At 50.9% G+C, this 13755-nt stretch overlaps 1 protein-coding gene across 1 annotated transcript in view; it reads right to left on the minus strand.

Annotated features, from left to right (window-relative positions):
* Positions 1–13755, minus strand: part of Dnah2 (dynein axonemal heavy chain 2) — a 100183-nt gene that overhangs the window by 54421 nt on the left and 32007 nt on the right. The window contains exons 18-28 of the mRNA XM_051167293.1: positions 12862–13054; positions 8964–9164; positions 8664–8820; positions 8088–8262; positions 7632–7795; positions 5185–5346; positions 5005–5108; positions 2353–2509; positions 2143–2225; positions 1855–2035; positions 1197–1335 (exon numbers count right to left, since the gene is read on the minus strand). Of these exons, the coding sequence (XP_051023250.1) occupies positions 1197–1335; positions 1855–2035; positions 2143–2225; positions 2353–2509; positions 5005–5108; positions 5185–5346; positions 7632–7795; positions 8088–8262; positions 8664–8820; positions 8964–9164; positions 12862–13054 (1716 nt within the window). The remainder of the gene's footprint in view (positions 1–1196; positions 1336–1854; positions 2036–2142; positions 2226–2352; positions 2510–5004; positions 5109–5184; positions 5347–7631; positions 7796–8087; positions 8263–8663; positions 8821–8963; positions 9165–12861; positions 13055–13755) is intronic.

The following is a 13755-nucleotide window of genomic DNA, read 5'->3' on the forward strand; positions in this document are numbered from 1 at the left end:
AGCCCAGCGACCCCTGAGCTGAGACTGACCTGAATGGCCCTTGGGGACCTGCTTTAACCAACAGACCACATCAGTGACCAACATGGTACAGTCACCCTAAGGGTGCAGCAGTGGCTTGAGTATCTCAGTGGTAACCGGCAGCTCTCTAGATAAACTTAAGACACACTCAACAAGAAACCATGCCTGGTCCTGGAAACCTGGTCAGCTTCTATGCAGTGCTAGTGACGCTGTAGACATTGAAGAAGAATCCACGCCACCAGAATCCCCAATGACAGTTTCTTTCCTTTTTTTGTTGTTTGGTTTTTTGAGACACTGTTTCCCTGTGTAGCCTTGGCTGTCCTGAACTCTTTGTAGACCAGACTGACCTCAAATTCACAGAGATCCACCTGCCTCTGCCTTCCAAGTGCCCGGCGACAATTTCTAAACATTTGTTCTGACAGTTTCACTCCTCGTCAGTGAAACGCCTCTTTGCAACAGTCAGAGGCCACTAGAGAAAACCACAGCCAGTTAAAAGGCAGAGTTCTGGAGGCCAGTCCCGCTGGTTAGATTGCTCTGAGGCTATAAATGTCCAAGACTAGGCCTAGGCTAGCAGACAAAGCAAGTAAGCCTCCGAGACAACAATAGAAACAGGCAAGTAAAAGGCCCTGTTACAGTCAACTGCTGGCCTCCCCAGCCTCTGTCACAGGCAGGCACCCACCCACCCATATGTGTACACAAAACACAACCTCACACACCCATCTACTCGTAGAGTGTGCAGAGTCCAAACACGAGATTGTGTTCTTGAGTAAGCACACCCCGTTGACAGTCTTTAAAAAAAGAAGAATGGGGCCGGGCGTGGTGACGCACACCTTTAGTCTCAGCACTCGGGAGGAAAGAGGCAGGTGGATTGCTGTGAGCTGAAGGCCAGCCTGGTCTACAAAGCGAGTTCAGGACAGCCAAGGCTACACAGAGAAACCCTGTATCAACAAACAAACAAAATAACCCAAACAAATCCACCTGCCTCTGCCTCCTGAGTGTTGAGATTAAAGGCGTGCGCCACCACCACACCAGGCTTAGTATTAGCAAATGTCACTAAGCAGTGGTGATATCGCTGCTCACAGTAACAGTGACACTGAACATGAGTAAACACCCAGGTGATGATATAGTCACCTGTAGTGATGAAGCCTGGGGTCATGGTGTGCCTGCAGAGCTCTTACCTGGGTAGTGCGTGCTCCGGAGAGCGTTGCTGTCTTTGTTCATCCGGTCCATGATGGCTTTCCAGTTGTTGTTGACCTGGTCAAACAGGGCTGACTCGTTGGGCAGTTGCTTGCGGATATCTTCTCCAAGGAAGATGTTCTGAGGGGCCATAGAGTTGACCTGAGAGGCTGCTTCCCACACGCCCTCCACCCTCTGCTCCCTGCTCGCAGATCAGGGATGACAACTGAGCAGGAGGGTCAGACCGTTTGGAACCAAGGGCAAGATGCTCAAGGTCCAGAACGAAAGCTGAAATTGGGAATTCAGGATAGAGTCCAAGAGGAAAATGGAAAGCTGCAAGAATAAAAGTTGCGCCGGGCATGGTGGTGCACGCCTTTAATCCCAGCACTCAGGAGGCAGAGGCAGGCGGATCACTGTGAGTTCAAGGCCAGCCTGGTCTACAAATCGAGTCCAGGATGGCCAAGATAACAGAGAAACCCTGTCTCGAAAAACAAACAAACAAACAAAAACAATAACAAAAAAGAATAAAGGTTGCCTGTGTGGGAGTTTGCGAGCCAGAAGGTGGCAAGGATGGCACTGACATAAGGCCGACTTCTGGGCTCTGGGAACATGGACCAGCTGAGGCGGGGGTAGGGAGAGCACCGGCACACGGACTCTGACCTCTAGGTACATCCACTGCCGCTGCACCGTGAGGACCATCTCAATGACCTCCAGGATGAGGGAGAGGCAGCGCTCCCAATGGTCCACATCCTTCTCAAAGGCCTTCACGAATCGAGATGCCTTCATGGTCGACAGAGCCACCTGGTTATCTTCCAGGGCCTGGAAGACTTCTTCTGTTCCCCTGGGATGCAAAGACTCAAAGTCATTGTCCAAACCTATTTGCTAACCCTTGGCCTCACTCTGCAGCTCGGGTCCCACGAGGGCCGGCCTCACCAGAGCGCGCTCTACCTGAGCCGGTGATGGCCCTTGTCCTTGTAGGGCGCTATGTCAAGCTGGGTCACATCCCAGGTTCTGGCAATGTTTTGTAATCCCTGTGAGGAGAAGTTGGGGGGGGACAGAGTAATCAGGTATCTAATCCACAAAGGTGAGAGGAGGTTGGGAGGGGTCCTCAAATGTGGCGTGTGCCCCAGGAGGCTGAGGGGTGCCGCATCAATGTACCACTTCGATGGCCAGCTCCTTGGTTGCGGAGGCAGAGATCTCCCCGATTTTCTCCACGTGCTGGTCCATTCCCAGCTTCACGATCTCCTCCAAGGTGAAGCTCTCTGACTCCTGGTCAAACTCCCGCTGGATTTCATCTTTGACCTGGTCCCAGTGCCTGCAGCCCAGAACAGGAAGTTCTTACCTCCAGGCCAGCTCCAGGGCCTCCTAACAAGTGTCATTATCAACCCCTGGGGTTGTCAGTGTGACTCAGTCTCCTGCTTAGCATGTGTGAGGCTCGGCATTCCACACTTAGCAGTGCTTTAAAAAAAAAAATCACTCCTCTTGCTTCCTCCACATTAGAACATTATTATTCTGGTTATTTGTTAATTCGTGAGCTAAATAGGCTCTAAGGTGCAGTCTCAGGCACCATAGGGAATATGGAGATTGACATGTCAGTCTCCGGGAGTTGATTCTCTGGAGAGGGAGCTAAGGCAGGTGTGCATACAAGCAAACCATCAGTGTAGGTGTGACGATCATGTGCTGGCCTAAGTTCCTCACGTGCAGCTCTGCAGTCCTCACAAGCACTCCACATGGGAAGTGCTGTTACAGATGAGGAAACAGGCTTACAGAGCCGAAATATCTTATAAATCCCGGGGTTGGGTTAGACTTCTACACATAACACTAGGGGTAAAGCATTGCCAAAACCACCGCGCCCGAGACAGGCAAAAACAAAAGGGTTTTCTCCTACACACATTCTGACTTAAACGTGATTTACAAATAGTTTATTCTGGTCCCAACTGCTCTCCGCCATTCCTCTGCCATCTAATAAATTCCAGACACATTAAAGGAATTAAACTTGGAAACTATGGTATCAGAAGAAGGGACAAATGTGTTTATGACTTTGAAACAGGGAAAACAAAAGGCTTAGCTGTATCTGACTTAGGTCCTTTTTTTCTTTTTTTTATTAGACTTATTCACTTTATTTTTGTGAGTGTTTGCCTGAATATGTGTCAGGGCACCATGTGTGTGATTAGTGACCAGGAGGGTCAGAAAAAGGGTCTGGATCCTCTAGAACCGTTAGTTACAGACAGTTCTGGGCAGCCACATAGGCGCTGGGACTTGAACCTGGGTCCTCTGCAAGGACAAGCGCTCTTAACTGGAGAACCATCTCCAGCCCCTGACCTAGGTTCTTATAGCTATAACTGCTCCTACATTAAAAGGGACACGTAGGAGCTGGGTTGCCCTGCACACCCAAATAAGGATAAGTTCTCAGTGTTGGGTAAAAGCAGTCTGTATAAGTCTGAGACCTGAGTTCAGATCCCAGCACTCATAAAAAAAAGCAAGTGTGCCTGTAACTCCAGTACTGGGGGCCAGGAGGCAGGAAGCCTTCACATACACACACACACACACACACACACACACATACACACACACACACACACACACACACCTCACACACACACATACACACACACTCCTCCTCACACACACACATACACACACTCCTCCTCACACACAGAGACACACACATTCCTCCTCACACACACACATACACACACTCCTCCTCACATACACACACCCCTACACACACACACACCTCCTCACACACACACAGATATACAACACACCCCTCCTCTTACACACACAGACACACACACACACACAGACACACACACCTACACACATACTCACACACACAGAGACACACACACACACCTCCTCACACACACATACCTCCTCACACACACACAAAGACACACAGACACACACACACACAGACACACACACACACACACCTACACACATACTCACACACACAGAGACACACACATACCTCCTCACACACACACAAAGACACACAGACACACACACAGATAAACACATACCCCCAAAACCTAAAGCCCAAATATTCTCCCCACAGAAGTACAAGGAACAAGTGTGTGAGGTGATACAAATGTTAATCATGCCAGTGTAGCTCTCCCCAGTGCACAGCATGTATACCCTTCAACACAGCATGCTGGACATTACAAATACATGCCTTTCCTCACTAAAAAATTAAATTAAATTAAATTAAAAAAAAAACATTTAGAGCAGCACGGTGGCACGCACTCGCTCGTAATCCCAGGTAGCACTTGGGGAAGCAGAGGCAGGCAGATCTCTCTGAGTTCGAGGCCAGCCTGGCCTCTACAAAGTGAGTCTATGACAGCCAAGGCTACACAGAGAAACCCTGTCTCGGGAAAAACCAGCAAAAACAAAACATATTCGGGGCCAGCGAGATAGGACCACAGGGAAAGGCGCTTGCTGCCAAGCACGACAACCTGAGCTTCACTCTCAGGATGCACATGGTGGAGAGAGCGAGCCAAGCCCCCCAGCTGTCCTCTGACCTCCCCCCTGGAGCTGTGGCACGCGCACACACACACACACACACACACACACACACACACCGCATACATGCACACACATGAATAAAGAATAAAGAAACAAAATTAAGCAGGGCGTGGTGGCACACGCCTTTAAGCCCAGCACTCGGGAGGCAGAGGCAGGCGGATCTCTGTGAGTTCGAGGCCAGCCTGGTCTACAAAGTGAGTCCAGGACAGCCAGGGCTGGGCAAACTGAAAGACCCAGGAGAGTACAGACTAGAGAGGGCAGAGCCGGGAGGGCCAGCCTCACCTCTCTCTGAGGGCAGGGTTTCGGAGGTCTGAGATGAGGGGCATAGTCCTCTTGAATTGCTCTATTTTGGAGCGAGTGGTTTCAATAATTTCCCAGTTTCGGTCCTGAGCAAAAAAATGGGAGATATCAGAGGACCCCGCCCACTTCCTCAGCTGGGGTCTCCCGACCTGTCCCACAGACCTTATACTCTTTTGCTAGTCTCGTGAGGCGGCGAAATAGCCCATGGGCGGTGGACTCCATGGCCTCGGTCTGCAGGGTGAGGAAGCAGCCCGTCTTCCACTGGTCCCAGCTCTCCTCCCAGTCCCGCGTGATCTCCCACACTTGCTGGAGCGCATCGAGCTCCTGTGGGCGGGGGCGGGAAAGCGGGCAGAGGGTCTTAGGCACCGCAACCTCCCCGCGCCCAGCCAGTGCACTCCCGCCCTTCACTGTCCATCTGTGACAGGTTCACACTCTCCTGCCTCAAGGGCTCATCAAATGCTAAGCATATGAGAAATGCAAATTAAAACCTCAGTGCGATACTGCTTCATACCCACTATGGCTAGAACAAAAAGAAGAAAGAACAGAAAAAAAAAAAAACAAAACAAAACAAAAGGAAAAGCTTGTAAAGGGAGCTGTGTGCTGGCAAGGACAGCAGGAAAAGATAGACACTCTTATCCACTCGCTAGTGGAATGTAAAATGGCACAGCTGCTGTGGAAAGTCGCTTGGCTGGGCCTCAAAAACTGAAATAGAGAGCTGCCATATGATCTGGCAATTTCACTGCCAGGCTTACACCCATGACGATTAGGAACAGGTGTCCAAACAAACATGCACATTCACAGAAACACCAGTCACTGCAGCAAGGACAGAGAGTGCCCCACCAGCTGGAGGACCAGTGTACAAGCAATGGAATATTACTGAGCCATGAAAAGGCATGGAGTGTTGATACATGCTACAGCACACACGAGCTGGGAAAACACTGTGTGACATGAGCCGGGTGGTGATGGCAGCTTTAATCTGCCCAAAGATAAATGGAAGAGTTTTGGATTAATCTCATGTTGGCAGAGGTGATTTAAAGATTGCCTAGTTTTGACTCTGTCCTGTGGTTATTAGCAGTCACTCATATGCAGATCTTTTGGTTTGGTTTTTCAAGACAGGGTTTCTCTGTGTAGCCCTGGCTGTCCTGGACTCACTTTGTAGACCAGGCTGGCCTTGAACTCACAGTGACCTGCCTGCCTCTGCCTCCCAAGTGCTGGGATTAAAGGCGTGCGCCACCACGCCCGGCTCATATGCAGATCTATAATGAAAAGGAGCAAGCGAAGAAAGGAAAAAAATTTAAATGTGCAATTTAAGGAGAAAAGGTGTGCCAGGAAGTGTGATGGTGCTAACGCTAGTACTCAAAGAGATTATTTTTTTAAGTTTAAGCCAGGTCTGGTGGCGCACACATTGAATCCGAGCACTTGGGAGGCAGAAGCAGGTGGATCGCTGTGAGTTCAAGGGCAGCCTGGTCTACAAAGAGAGTCCAGGACAGCCAGGGCTACACAGAGAAACCCTGTCTCAAAAAAACAAACAAACAAACAAACAAACAAAAGCCCTGGTGGGAGCCTGGCCTGGTGGCACACACATGTAATCTCAGCAGTCAGGAGGCAGAGGCAGGCAAATCACAGGTAAGTCGAGGCCAGCCTGGTCTACAAAGTGAGGCTAGGACAAGCCAAGACTACACAGAGAAACCCTGTCTCAAAAAATGGAGACCAACAACAACAAAAAACCCAGTGGGGAGCCAGGTGCGATGTAGGACTTGAACCCTAGCACTTGGGGAGGCAGAGGCAGGCAGATGCTGTGAGTTCAAGGCCTGCATAGTTTACAAAGCGAATCCAGGGCAGCCTGCAGGCCACCATGCTCCCCACAATCTCTAAAACTGTAATCAAGCCCTTAATTAAATGCTTTATTTATAAGAGTTGTCTTGGTCATGGTGTCTCTTCACAGCAATGGAACACTAACTAAGACAGCAGCCAGTGCCCTTAACCACTGAACCATCTCTCCAGTGCCTAAAATAGCTTTAAATTTTATTTGGTGTGTGTGTGAGGCACAGGAGTGCAAGTGCATGTGCGCCACCGTGCACACTTGAAGGTCACACCATAGCTGTGTGAAGTCTGTTCTTACCCCCTCCAACTCTACACTTAGGCTTGGGTGGCAAGCACTGCACCCTCTGAGCCATTTTAGCAGCCCTGAAAATGTTTCGAAATGAGAGATACAAGTGACAGCTCTGTGAATAACCCATCTGCCACTGAACTGTCCATTTAAAATGGTTGGTCTCAAGAAGAGAGTTGATACCCCATGAGCATATACAGGGGGAGGAGGTCTCCCTCAGTCACAGTCATAGGGGAGGGGAGTAGGGGGAAAATGGGAGGGAGGGAGGGAGGAATGGGAGGATACAAGGGATGGGATAACAATTTAGATGTAATATGAATAAATTAATAAAATATATTTTAAAAAATAAAAATAAAATGGTTGGTCTAGTGTGTGAATTTTACCTCAGTTTAAGCAAAACAAAACAAAACAAAACAAAGCTGTTAATGCCAGTGGAGACTTGCTGTCCCCACCACGGATCAGATCCCTGGTGTCCCTGGGGCCCAGCTCGGTGCGGCACCTTCTCCAGGCTCTGGAGGTCCTTGGAGACCGGCTGCTCGATCTTGAAGATGCCCAGGTTGGCGCGGAGGCAGTTCTCCTCTTCCCGCATGGCCATCAGCATAGCACGCACCTGTGCGATCTGATCCAGTGCAGCTGTGTGGCCCACACTGCTGGTGAAAGGCCCTGTGGAAAGTCATGGGTGGCTCAGACCCCACTCAGGCCCAGGGCCTCTTTTTTGTTTGTTTGATTTGATTTGGTTTGGTTTTTCGAGACAGGGTTTCTCTGTGTAGCCTTGGCTGTCCTGGACTCACTTTGTAGACCAGGCTGGCCTCGAACTCACAGGGATCCACCTGCCTCTGCCTCCTGAGTGCTGGGATTAAAGGCGTGCGCCACCATGCTTGGCCCAGGAAAACATTTTGAATGCTGAGTCCCAAAACCAAGGCTAAAGGAGAGAGAGAGATGGAGGAAGGAAAACCTTTGATCTCAAAGTCTTCTAGAAGGTTGTGTGCCTTCTTCTTGAAGTCATCGGCAGAGTGGATGAGGCCAGTCTTGAACTTCTCCTTGTGTTTCTTCAGCATCTGCTCACTGTCTAGCAGTATTTGTTGGAAAGTGGTCCACTCCCCATTGAGATTGTCCAGCATCTCCAGGACCTGGGAGGGACAGAGGGCAGGGTGACCCACGTGAGGGAGGCCTCTCCTCACCCCCAGGGGGTCGCATGTGCTAGGCAACACTCTTCCGGTAAGCCACCCCCAGCTCCCAGTCAGTGAGCAGCACTCTCCTGCCCTTCCAGACCAGAGACTCCTTGTAAACAGACCCTGTGTGACTGAGCCCCAGGAAACCAATCTCAACTGCTGGGCCTAAAAGAAGCCCAGACTCTGAGGGGAGCTATCATTTGAGCTGGCCTTGGTCCTCTGAGGCTCTGACTCTTTCTCACTTCTCTGCACAAGCTCCTCCACAGTCTGTTGCCACTGGTACACACTTGACTGGGGTGGGCCAAACACTGTGAGAGCTTACACTGTCGGGGATGGCACCTTGTGCTGTAAGAACTTACACTGTCCGGAACTGGCACTTCATACTTTTCCAAAATGGCAAACTGCTCGTGAATGGGAGGGATCTGAGTCTCCAGGTTCGGTAAGCCGTGCTGCAGGGTGTCCATGAGTTGCAAACTGACCCCCAGTTCCTCCAGCGTTTGGGGAGGGCGGCTGATTCTAAAAGTCAGCAAAGATAGTGTTCTAGGTAGAAAGCACATCCCAGACACACATGCACACACGTGTGTGCGCGTGCATGTATGTGTGTGTGCGCGTGCGTGTGTGTGTGTGTGTGTGTGTGTGTGTGTGGTGTGTGTGTGTACCTCTCAGCATTGTCTTTCAGGTAGGTGTGCAGGTCCATCAGGCGCCCGGCAGCCATCTCTTTGAGCAGCGTTGTAAACTTGTTCTGCCACTCGTTGCAGTGCTGCACCAGGGCGAACTTGAGGTGTGAGCAGTCCAGCAGAACAAACTGAACGTTGAGCACCGTCTCCTCCTTCTGCACATTGTTGGCCACCTCCGTGTAGCTGCAAGAGCCCCGGGTCCCTTAGGAGGGTTTAGTCCTTCACAGCTGAGCCCCAACACCACTGTCCCAACTCTTATTCTCACGTCTCCTTCCACCCAAGCCCGCAGTTCTAGATGGTTCTATTGTCAGGTATCGCCCAGGTCAACCGGTGCCTGGCAGACTGCAGTCACCATGCCTGGTGTCCAATAGTTTGACTAGCCTGAGCCTTTATTCCCTCCCCAGGGGACAGGCTGCGGCATGGCCGTCCCTGTGTCTGTCTCTTTTCCTGTGTCCATGCCCTGGTCTGTTGGCTTTGCAGGGCTCCCACCTGCACCCCAGCTTGTGCTGCTTCCCCATCGCTGCCTAATGAAACTCTCCCCACTCCCCTAGAATGTGCAGCCCCTGTCCCCTAGAATGCACAGCCCCTGCCTCCCCCAGAATGCACAGCCCCTGCCGTGGCTTCTGGCCAGAAATCCTCTTTCTGTCTTACAATGGACTTCAGACTCCCCCAAAGGGCTGTGTGCTGAGTCCCAGTCTGCAGCTGGGTGCTACTCGGAGAGGGTGCAAAGGAGGGAACTGAGGAGGATGTCTTCCCACACTGGGCTTATGCCTTGGAGGGGCCCTGCCCCCCAGTTCTGTTGTTGTGCCCCCATTTCCCTGCTCCCGCTGTCTGTCTCTCCTTTACTCATAAGGTTCATCAGCTATAGTGTACATCTACAAGTGCAAAGCAACGGAGCCAAGTGCTCACGCGCTAAGATTTCCCCGGTCTGTCAACCTGAACAACGCTGCTTTCTGGATTTTTTTTTTTATAATAATGGATGCCAACTGGCATATCTAGTAGGCTGCCCCCACTGCTTGCATGTCTAATCACAGCACACATGCATGGAGACTGTACAGTCACAGCACACATGCATAGAGCCTGTACAGTCACAACACACATACATGGAGCCCTACAGTCACAGCATACATGCATGGAGCCTGTACAGTCACAACACACATGCATGGAGCCCCATAGTCACAGCACACATGCATGGAGCTGTACAGTCACAGCATACATGCATGGATCCCTACAGTCACAACACACATGCATGGAGCCGTACAGTCACAGCATACATGCATGGAGCCCTATAGTCACAGCACACATGCATGGAGCCTGTACAGTCACAGCACACATGCATGGAGCCTGTACAGTCACAGCACACATGCATGGAGCCTGTACAGTCACAGCATACATGCATGGATCCCTACAGTCACAACACACATGCATGGAGCCGTACAGTCACAGCATACATGCATGGAGCCCTATAGTCACAGCACACATGCATGGAGCCTGTACAGTCACAACACACATGCATGGAGCCTGTACAGTCACAACACACATGCATGGAGCCTGTACAGTCACAACACACATGCATGGAGCCTGTACAGCCACAGCACACATGCATGGAGCCTGTACAGTCACAGCACACATGCATGGAGCCTGTACAGTCACAACACACATGCATGGAGCCTGTACAGTCACAGCACACATGCATGGAGCCCTAAAGTCACAACACACATGCCATGCATGGAGCCTGTACAGTCACAGCATACATGCATGGAGCCCTACAGTCACAGCACACATGCATGGAGCCTGTACAGTCACAGCACACATGCATGGAGCCCTATAGTCACAGCACACATGCCATGCATGGAGCCTATACAGTCACAACACACATGCATGGAGCCCTACAGTCACAGCACACATGCCATGCATGGAGCCTGTCCAGTCACAGCACACATGCATGGAGCCTGTACAGTCACAACACACATGCATGGAGCCGTACAGTCACAGCATACATGCATGGAGCCCTATAGTCACAGCACACATGCATGGAGCCCTATAGTCACAGCACACATGCATGGAGCCTGTACAGTCACAGCACACATGCATGGAGCCCTATAGTCACAGCACACATGCCATGCATGGAGCCTGTACAGTCACAACACACATGCATGGAGCCCTACAGTCACAGCACACATGCCATGCATGGAGCCTGTACAGTCACAGCACACATGCATGGAGCCTGTACAGTCACAGCACACATGCATGGAGCCCTACAGTCACAGCACACATGCATGGAGCTGTACAGTCACAGCATACATGCATGGAGCCCTACAGTCACAACACACATGCATGGAGCCCTACAGTCACAACACACATGCATGAAGCCCTATAGTCACAGCACACATGCATGGAGCCTGTACAGTCACAGCACACATGCATGGAGCCCTATAGTCACAGCACACATGCCATGCATGGAGCCTGTACAGTCACAACACACATGCATGGAGCCCTACAGTCACAGCACACATGCATGGAGCCTGTACAGTCACAGCACACATGCATGGAGCCTGTACAGTCACAGCACACATGCATGGAGCCTGTACAGTCACAGCATACATGCATGGAGCCCTATAGTCACAGCACACATGCATGGAGCTGTACAGTCAGAACACACATGCATGGAGCCCTACAGTCACAGCACACATGCATGGAGCCTGTACAGTCACAGCACACATGCATGGAGCCCTACAGTCACAGCACACATGCATGGAGCCTGTACAGTTAGAACACACATGCATGGAGCCCTACAGTCACAGCACACGTGCATGGAGCTGTACAGTCAGAACACACATGCATGGAGCCCTACAGTCACAGCACACATGCATGGAGCCTGTACAGTCACAGCACACATGCATGGAGCCCTACAGTCACAGCACACATGCATGGAGCCTGTACAGTCACAGCACACATGCATGGAGCCCTACAGTCACAGCACACATGCCATGCATGGAGCCTGTACAGTCACAGCACACATGCATGGAGCCCTACAGTCACAGCACACATGCATGGAGCTGTACAGTCAGAACACACATGCATGGAGCTGTACAGTCACAGCACACATGCATGGAGCCCTACAGGCACTTTGGTGTCCACCTATCGGCTCGCAGCATCCTACGGTAGGTTGCATAACAACCATCTCACAGGAGACTGAAGCAGGCCCTGCTGAGGTTGCAGAGCGTCAGTGCTAGGGCAGGGTGCAGACCTTCCTAGCACACAAGGCTCCACTCTCAGCCACGCACTTGTCTTCCTCACTAACTATTGCCCCTGAAGAGAAAGACCTGAGGACTGAATGGACAGCCATGGCCAGGTGACCATGAAAAGAAGGCAGTCAGTGTCAGAACTTAAAGCCCTTCTTCCATTTAGTGTGAAAATTCTCTCCCTCTGTCTCTCTCTCCCCCATCTCTCCCCCTCTCTCCCTCCCATTCTGTCTCTCTCCTACTTCTTCCTTCAATTTTTTTTAAAGACATGATCTTGCAGGGCGTGGTGGTGCACACCTTTAATCCCAGCACTCAGGAGGCAGAAGCAGGAGGATCTCTGTGAGTTCGAGGCCAGCCTGGTCTACAAAGCGAGTCCAGGACAGCCAAGGCTAACACAGAAAGACTCTGTCTCGAAAAACCAAAAAGAAAGAAAGAAAGGGGAAGGTGTAAGCCTGGTGTCACGGCACACACCTTTAAGGCCAGCAAACGCAGGACAGTCAGGGCTCTGCTACACACAGAAACCCTGTCTTTAAAAAAAAAAAAAGCAAAGGTGCAGCAGTCTTTTCCCACAGCTCGGGCTGGCCCCGCCCCTTCCCTGGGTCCTGGCCCCGCCCCTTCCCGGGCCCTGGCCTCACCGGGCAATGTCGGCATCAAAGGAAGAGACAGGGGGGTTGAGGCGCTGATAGCGACGGATAAAGGAGTCCTTGTTAATCTCCCAGATTTCCCGATACATGTCCCAGGTCTTGAGGTAGTTCTGCAGCAGGCTTGCGTTGTTAGTCATACCACTGCTGATCTGGGCCTGGATCTTCCTGATGTCCTCATCTCGCTCTTCAAAGGGACAAGAAAGATGGTTCTCGCTGATACGGCCTCAGCCCCTGGGCCCTGGCCTGAACTCCCGACTCCACGGGTTTCCATCAGTAAATGTACTCAACCGAGAGCATTAGGAAGACAGAGGGAAGCGGCTGGAGAGATGGCTCCCTGGTTAAGAGCACCTGGAGTTTATTCCCAGCACTCACACGAAAACTCACAACTATCTGTAACGTCACTTCCAGGGGATACAGGGCCTTCTTTAGGGCAACCTGTGGTCCACAGACACTCAGACATACATACACCTGCACCTGTACGCATAAAATAATCATAAATGCAAAAACCCAAAACAAGAAATGTAAATGAATCTTAGAGAGAAAAAAAGAGCCTGGCAGTGGCCCACGCCTTTAATCCCAGCATTCAGGAGGCAGAGACAGGCGGATCTATGTGAGTTCGAGGCCAGCCTGGTCTACAATGTGATTCTAGGACAGCCAAGGCTACACAGAGAAACTCGGTCTCAAAAAAACCAAAATAATAATAATAATAATAATAATTATTATAATTAAAAAAAGAAGAAGAAAATAAAAAGAGAGAGAGAGAGTGTGTGCCAAGGAGACAGCAAGAAAGGCTGACTCTGTCTCTTGCATAGGACCAGAGGTCTCTCTTGGGGACCAAGGCCTCTCCTAGCCCAACACAAGTCTCAAACTTATGGTAGCTCATCT

This window comes from Acomys russatus, chromosome 25 (assembly GCF_903995435.1).
Source record: "Acomys russatus chromosome 25, mAcoRus1.1, whole genome shotgun sequence".
NCBI lineage: Eukaryota > Metazoa > Chordata > Mammalia > Rodentia > Muridae > Acomys > Acomys russatus.